The following is an 8,529-nucleotide window of genomic DNA, read 5'->3' on the forward strand; positions in this document are numbered from 1 at the left end:
CATTTTTTGGCTGATGAGGCCAACCCTCCAGAAATCTCGGTTTCTCCTAACACAAATCAGTCAGAAATGTATTGATTCGGAACCCCTCCAAATCAGGTAGGTTACTGCAAGTCTTGGAGAACTCTAAAGTGGTCCCCTGGCAACTGCTATGAGGGAATCTAGAAATATATTAACTCTCCACCTTTCAGCAGACAGGTCTTCCCTTTCCGTCACTGACCAGCTGTTTGCGGGCTTCCCAAGCCGCTTTAGGTTGGTTTCTCTGCCTCTCTGGCTCTCCCCTGCAGGTTCTTCCAAAGAACAGGGAGAGGTGGGCGGAGCGCAGGCTGGTGTGACGCAGCTGTTAGGGGAGAGGGAGGGGTAATGTGGGGAGGGGGTGGGTGAGTCGGGCTTGGGGCGAGAAAGCGATGGAGAGAGCGGCGCACAGACACACGCGCGCACACACAGACCCAGAAAGCACTAGCTCCCGGGGTTCCGCTCTACACCATCTGCGTGCCGGGCTGCAGAACGCAGCTGCCTGAGCTCGGTGCACCCAGTGGCCCGCCGGCGGGAGGTGCGAGGTGGAGCAGGAGAGTGCAGCGCAGAGGAGGAATTCTACGATCCAGTCTACTCCCGGAGCCCATACCTGAAGGAAAAAGGGACCAGAGGAGCCGAGCAAGAGGACTAAGTACATCACTGGAGCTGACCAAGCGAAGGTGAAAACACAGCCGTGTGTGTGTGTGTGTGTGTGTGTGTGCGCGCGCGTGTGCTGAATCTATAGTTGTGTGATTGCTTTGAAGTGTTGCTTTTCATACCTTTGTATTTGCGTTTGTGCGTACGCGCGCAGTATCTGGTTGTGTAAGAGTGTCTCGGTGTGTTGCTTTACATACGTTTGTCTGTGTGTGTGCAGGATCTGTGGCTGGGTGAAAATGTCTGGGTGTGTTGTTTTACATACGTTTGTATCTGTATGTCCATTTGTGTGCATTCAGTCTGTGGTTGTTTGAGTGCATTGGAGTGTCCGGGGGTTTTGTCTTGGGTTCGCTTATATATGTGTGTGTGTGTGTGTGTATATGTGTGTGTGCGCGCGCGCATGTGTGTGTGTGAAGGGGTTGTTGGGTGTCATTTGACTTTATTGAGGGCTTCTGTGTAAATGAATGGCTGCGGGGCTGTGGGTTTTGTGTCCGTCTGCGCTAAAGCTGGGTGTGAGGTGCCCAAGTATGAGTCCAATTGCCTCGGTACGTCGTGAGCATGTCCACCGTAGAAGACCTCCTCCCCGGCCCCCCACACGTAGCCCCCATGACCTCCTCCAGATAAGTATTCTGGTGGGATATGCTACAGGTGAAAACTTGTCTCGGAGCTGTTTCTGGGCTCGAAGTAGAGTCAGGGAACGTAAGCTGAGCTCCAACCGCCCCTCAAACACACACACACACACACACGCACACACACACACACCGGTTCGATATGAGAGGGTTTCTAGGTACTTTCCAGTTATAGATACCATGATCCCTGCCTGGTTTGGAGATTCTGGAAAGTGGGAAGAACGGAGGTTGGGAGGAGAGAAGCAGACATCAAAGTCAAAAGGGGGATTCACCCATGTTGTTTCCCTCTCCCCTGTCGTACCCCCACACAGCTTTTGCCATAATCGCACAGTCCCTCCGCAGCTAGCTTTTTGGCTAGGCTTGCCTTGACGTCCCCATACTCCCCACCCCTCTTCCTAGGGAGATTGGGGATGCACATAAGGTAAATTCCGCCTTCATTCTGTCTCCCCCTCTCCTCACCCCCGCCCAGGAAAGTCGCTGGGGTTATGTGGTTGAGAAGAAACCTAAGGGTTAAGAGAAGTAAAAGATTTTTGTCACTAATGGGTGAGGGGGGAGAGAGAAGAGGCGCTGCTTTTTCCAGCCACTCCTTCTAGTCAGTACTGTTCCTGCATTTCCTAGATTTTCTAGTGCCTTTAAGGGAAAGCAACTCTAAAGGTTCCTTAGCCATTCATCTCCATTTCCCTTTCCCCACCTCCCATGCAGTCTGTTTTGCTCCTAGGAAAGTGAACTGGTTTACTTTGACGCTGCCTTGGAGTGGGAGGTGGAGGTGGGATGATCAGAACACAATCCCCTTACTCTCGGTAGAATCCTTGCGGCAGAACCTAGAGGAAGCCATCAGTTACCCATTTTAATGCCTAAGAAGCCTTACACAATTAAAAAAAATTCTTCCATATATTTAGTTTCAATTCAACTAAAAAAAAATTGATTCAGCCACCTACCTTGTGTCCAGGTCTATGCTGGATATTGTGGGAGGTAAAAGAGAGAGGTAGAAGGCATTGAATCTGTTTATAAGGGTCTTCAACCCTTCTTGAAAAAGAGTAATATAGTCCAATGCAAGCTCATTTTTCCTATGAGGGATTCAGGAATTGGATTTCCCATCTCCTTGCTCCTTCACCCCTACATATTAGGAATGACTCTAACCCCCTCCCTTACCCTGCAGTCTTCCTCCAGTGTTTTTTTTCCAGTCCATTACAGAAGGAAATGACTAAGGATCTCATACAATTCATTCCTTTATGAGCTACACCCAACCTGAGAGAAGAGTGTACACTTCAGACCTTCTTCTTGCTCTTTCTCCATCCCTCCCATCATTGCCCAGCTGTCTCATTAAGATATTAAAATGAAATCATTTATGTACATACTCTGAAAAATAAGCTGGAGCCTGGTGGAGCATATTGGTTATTTAGGCGCATTTAGGGATATGTCAAATCAGCTATAAATTGCAAGGAGAGAGAGAGAGAAAAACCCAATACTAAAGTGACAATAATCCAGGGAAGTAACCAGAGAAACAAAAAAATCATTTTCTTCCAGTTTTTTTTCCCCTAGAAACTACTTTTTCTTCCTCTTTTGTATTTGATGCAACTTTGAAAAAAATTAAGAATCTCCAAAGCACTTTGCAAAAAGGCTCACTGGAAACTCAAACTATCACCCATGGAAATACAGTTGGCGACACATGCACGAAAGTTAAGGGACATTCCTGATATCACACAGTAAAGTAATGGCAAAAGGGGAAAGTCTCTTTTCCCTTGGAAAACCAAGTTCATTGTTTTCTTTCTAGATTCTGTTTGTATTCTTTCACTCCTGTTCCCCCACCTAAGCTTTCCTAGTTACTCATGAATAAGTTAGAAAATAAGTCTTAGAAAAGTTGCCCACCCAGGTGAAATTTCACTTATTTGTAGTGTTATTATTGTCTTCTAGGCACAAAAGCAACCTATGTGGAAAGTTAGTTAATTCCAGAGTCTGTGGTCAAGTCCCTAATCTGTCAGCCCATGGAGTTCTGCTCTTTGATTCTACCTCTCACAAGTGGTTATTCAGTCATTTTTCAGTTGTTTCTGATTCTTTGTGACCCCATTTGGCAAAGATACTGGAATGGTTTGCCATTTCCTTCTCCAGTTCATTTGATAGATGAGGAAACAAACGGTTAAATGACTTACTTATCCAGGGTCACACAGCTAGTTAGTGTCTGAGGCTGGATTTGAACTCATGAAGATGGGTCTTCCTGATTTCAGGTCCAGCACTGTATCTACTGGGCCACCTAGCTGCCCCACCTCTCACAAGACAGTTTTCATTGAGGAGGAACTCAATTTATTATATTACAATATATTATATTACTCAAGTATATAATATTATATATAATAATATGTATTATATATATTATAATATATTATTATATTACTCAGTTTACTTATTATATTATTTATTATATGACTATGATTTGCCCAGGGCCACAGACACAATTCAAACCCAGGTCTTAGATCTCCAGACCATTTCACACTATCTCTTTAACATGAAGGCTAGGATTCATGCCTTCTGATTTCTAGTTCATTTCCAGTTCACCAAACTGGAAAAGGTGGCAGTTAGATGGCGCAGTGAATAGAATACCCAGGCCTGGAATCAGGAAGACCTGAGTTTAAATCCTGCCTCAGACATTTACTAGCTGTGTGACCCTGGGCAAGTCACCTAATCCTGTTTGCCTCAGTTTCCTTATCTGTAAAATGAACTGGAGAAGGAAATGGCAGACCACTCCAATGGGGTCATGAGAAGAGTCAGACATGACTTGAAAACAACTGAACAATAACACACTAGAAGAGATTAAGTATTGTTAGCAGAAAGAATGCTGGATTGGGAGGCTGAAGGTCTGGATTCATCTCCTAACTCTGCCCCTTATTGCCGATGAGACCCTTGAGCAAGTCACTTAGTATTTCTAGGCTTTCCCTATTTATAATTATATATCCCTTATTTATAAAACAAAGAGTTGTGGATAAAATCACTTCTGAGGTTCCAGCCAATGCTAAATTTATGATCCTATAAATAGAAAAATAAAGACGGTAAGATCAACAACCCCCCCAAAATGCCAATTTTTTTTTAAATGTGAAGAAAGTTAAAACATTCATGATAGTTATATAAACAGATTCACAACTTAAGTTGGTCTAGAGAAATGCAAACAAACCAAAATAATAAATTATTGTTCAATAATTATTATTTAATAGGGTCTCCCAAGTAGCCACTCAGATCAGTCTCATTTTCCTCACTTCAGGAAGGCTGAGACTCTGCATCCCATCCCCTTCAGACCAGAGAGTTGACATTTTGTCCAAGTTGTGTGAACTTCTATGGTATGGGCCCAGTCAGTTTAGTCATTTTTTTTCCAGCTGTATCTAACTCTTCATTGGGGTTTCCTTGGCAAAGATACTGGAGTGGTTTATCATTTCTTTCTCCAGCTCATTTTACAGATGAGGAAACTAAGGCAAACAGGGTTGAGTGACTTGCCCAGGGTCACACAGCTAGTAAATGTCTGAGGCCAGATTTGAACTCAGGAAGAAAAGTTTTCCTGACTGTAAACCCCATCACTCTATCCACTGTGCCACCTAGTTGCCAGTGGGCCTGTTAGCTTCACACAAATAAAAGCAATTTTCCATAATTGTATTATTGGTTACCACATGAAATAGGAAAATATAGGTGGCTAAACAAAACCCCAGCTTCACTAGCAACTCAAAATCAGTTGTTACCACTGGTAGCTCAGGAGTATAATCTTTATATTCAAGGGATGATTTTTTTTTCCTTTTGATGTATCTTGCATAAGTTCTTAGAACAGTGGTAGAACTATATGGCATGAACTTAATAATAAGAATAATGATGATAATAGCTAACATTCATATGACATCCACTATATGCCAGGCCTGTGTTATTTCCACATATGTCTCATTTGATCCTCACAACAATCCAGGGAGGTGAGGTGCTATTATTATCCCCATTTTGTAAATGAAGAAGCTGAGGCAAACGGAAATTCACTGACTTACTTGTGGCCACACAGTTATAAGTGTCTGAGGCTGGATTTCAACTCAGGTCTTCCTGACTTTGGGTCCAGCAGTCTGTCCACTGCACCAGAGAGAAATAGCCATTAGCTGACGGATCAGTTTTCCTTTTCCTTTCTAGATGCTACGATTTGTCTTTTGCCTCCAGGATCCTCTGAGGTGAAAACTGGTTCACTTCAAGTTCTTTGAACTGGTTAGGGGCAGGCCGTTGCTACAAAGCAGCCATGGATTTGGATTTTGAGCCACCCAATGGGAGTCGAATATGGTCACCCCCTTTATTAGACCCTAATGGGTCAATGACATCTGCAAACAACTCAAACAAAACAGAGACATACTATGACCAAACTAGCAATGCCATTCTCACCTTTATCTACTTTTTGGTCTGTATCATTGGGTTGTGTGGTAACACACTGGTCATTTACGTCATCCTCCGTTATGCCAAGATGAAGACCATCACTAATATCTACATCCTTAACCTGGCCATTGCTGATGAGCTCTTCATGCTGGGTCTGCCTTTTCTGGCCATGCAAGTTGCCTTGGTCCACTGGCCCTTTGGCAAGGCCATCTGCCGGGTGGTTATGACTGTGGATGGCATCAACCAGTTCACTAGCATCTTCTGCTTGACTGTCATGAGCATTGATCGATACCTGGCTGTGGTACACCCCATTAAGTCAGCCAAGTGGAGGAGACCCCAGACAGCCAAGATGATTAATGTGGCTGTATGGGGACTCTCCCTGCTGGTCATCTTGCCGATCATGATATATGCTGGTCTCAGGAACAACCAAGGTGGGAGAAGCAGTTGCACCATCAATTGGCCAGGTGAATCTGGAGCATGGTACACAGGGTTCATCATCTACACCTTCATCTTGGGGTTCCTAGTACCCCTCACAATCATTTGCCTTTGCTACCTGTTTATCATTATCAAGGTCAAGTCCTCTGGAATCCGAGTAGGTTCTTCCAAGAGGAAAAAGTCAGAGAAGAAGGTCACCCGCATGGTATCAATAGTGGTAGCTGTCTTTATCTCCTGCTGGCTTCCCTTCTACATATTTAATGTTTCTTCAGTCTCGGTTGCTATCATGCCCACCCCAGCCCTCAAAGGCATGTTTGACTTTGTGGTGGTACTTACCTATGCCAATAGCTGTGCCAACCCCATTCTATATGCTTTCTTGTCTGACAACTTCAAGAAGAGCTTCCAGAATGTCCTCTGTCTGGTCAAGGCGAGTGGCACAGATGATGGGGAGAGAAGTGACAGCAAGCAAGACAAGTCCCGACTCAATGAGACCACAGAGACGCAGAGAACTCTTCTCAACGGAGACCTCCAGACCAGCATTTGAACCTTCTCTAAGAAACTTCTCTGTTTCTACCCATTGGCTATATTCTTTTCCTCCCATCTACTACAGCCTTGTCCTGGACAAAGAATACAGTTGTTCTGAGGGAGTCTTAATGAGAGAACAGTATTTGAACCTGCTTATCTGAGTACATGGTAATAATACACTACATTGGTTACCTGCACATGTCAAGTGAATAGTTTGAATGTGGGAAGGCTGTTCAAAGCATGGATGGAGAGAAAAGGATTTTCCTTGGGTGTGATTTCCAGGAATGCTGAGACTCATCAAAAATAGAGATCTGTATCTGTGTGTTTGTCTTTCAAATATGTTATATGACCATGTGTTATTATATGAGTATTTGCATCCTATAAATTTATATTCATATTTGTAGCTATTCCCTTTATAGTTATTGCCCCAGTTCCTTGTATTTGTGTATACATGCTTCCCATAGAAAAGCATATGTAATATAGATGGATCAAGTGAAGAAATGTATACAGATATGTAACACTTTGCTGAGTTCAAGCAAATAATTTTTAAGCCTGAGGAATGGAAAAGCAAAACCTTTTGAAGAATCAGAACATATGTTCACATGCTCTGTCTGACATATTCCATGGATTATTTATTTATTCAAGTGAATTGAAGCAGTAGTGGTTGTTGATTATTGTATTTATCAAGACAAACCCATATTTGCTAGAGTACTGTATTTCTCCATCTTAAATTGCTTTAATTTAGGGAACTGGGAGTGAGGGTGGGGTGGGGGTGGACATTATAAAGCAAATTTTAAAATGGATCATGATTCTTATGGAGTTCACTTTTATTGTCCCTACAGTGAAAACCAATAAAAAAATGAAGTACAGAAAAATACACATTAGAAACAATGAAACTGTCACAACAGCCAGAGGTGGTAGTTAAATTGATAGATAAATACATAGAGTGTCTGTTAGGTGCTAAATGCCAATCACTGTACTAAGCATGGGAGTTAAAAATACAAACAAGCAAAACAGTTCCTATCCTCAAAAATCTTACATTCTAACTGGGAAAACAGCCCATACAGGGGTGCTGGAAAGCATGGGGGAGGGTAGGAAAAAGGCTGTGGACACAATAGCATGGTTTGCAGCTGGTGGCTGGGAATTAAGGAACCTGACCAGTTCTAGGTAAGATGTGGTAGAATCTCACCTGTCAGAGTCCCAGGTGGTTATAGGGATTCATTCTGAGGTTCCTGTGGGCATGATGACCAGAATACAGTCAACATTGTTTGGAGCTGGTGGCTGGGAAGTGATTTGATTTCTTAAAGAAAAGAAATGGAAGTAGAAGCAAGGGGCTCTTCAAAGCAGTTTTTAAAGCACATGTTGAAGAGCAAATGATCCTTTTAATACATACTCTTGGCTCAGCAGCAGTATGTCCATAGGACACCACCCTATACCAGCCAATAGATCTGAATTTATTCTGTGTGAGTGTATTTATAGGGGGCAAGGTATCACTTCAACCAGCACCTTTTCCACCAGAAATATGCTATTTAACCAATCCTATAAAAATGCTAGTCTCTGATATTATCAGTGGTATTTTGTGCCTCTAAAATTATGTCTGGCCTTCTCCTCTCCAGAAGATATTGAGAACAGACAATGCACACTTCATAGAACATTAATGTCTTCCTGGATGTTAAGAAATATATTTCTAGGTACATATCCTCATCATTTCTGGGAATTATTCAATAAGCATTTTCTAAGTGTCTTGTACGTATATATGGACCCTACCAAATAGAAGCACATTATTGTATATTAGGCAAGAATTCTCAAAAACTCTCTGTGATTATCTCTAAGGCCCATCTAATGAGTATTTCTCATATTTGTCATTTTAAAGACATTGTTATTCAGTCAA

The 8,529-nt window shown here is 42.8% G+C and overlaps 1 protein-coding gene across 1 annotated transcript; it reads left to right on the forward strand.

Annotated features, from left to right (window-relative positions):
- Nucleotides 1-383: 383 nt before the first annotated feature.
- Nucleotides 384-8,529, forward strand: SSTR2 (somatostatin receptor 2). Its single transcript, XM_072645547.1, has 2 exons — nucleotides 384-692; nucleotides 5,445-8,529. Exon 2 carries the CDS (start codon nucleotides 5,548-5,550, stop codon nucleotides 6,655-6,657), a length of 1,110 nt encoding a protein of 369 aa, XP_072501648.1. The 5' UTR covers nucleotides 384-692; nucleotides 5,445-5,547; the 3' UTR covers nucleotides 6,658-8,529.

Source organism: Notamacropus eugenii, chromosome 2 (genome assembly GCF_028372415.1).
Source record: "Notamacropus eugenii isolate mMacEug1 chromosome 2, mMacEug1.pri_v2, whole genome shotgun sequence".
In the NCBI taxonomy this organism is placed as follows: Eukaryota; Metazoa; Chordata; class Mammalia; order Diprotodontia; family Macropodidae; genus Notamacropus; species Notamacropus eugenii.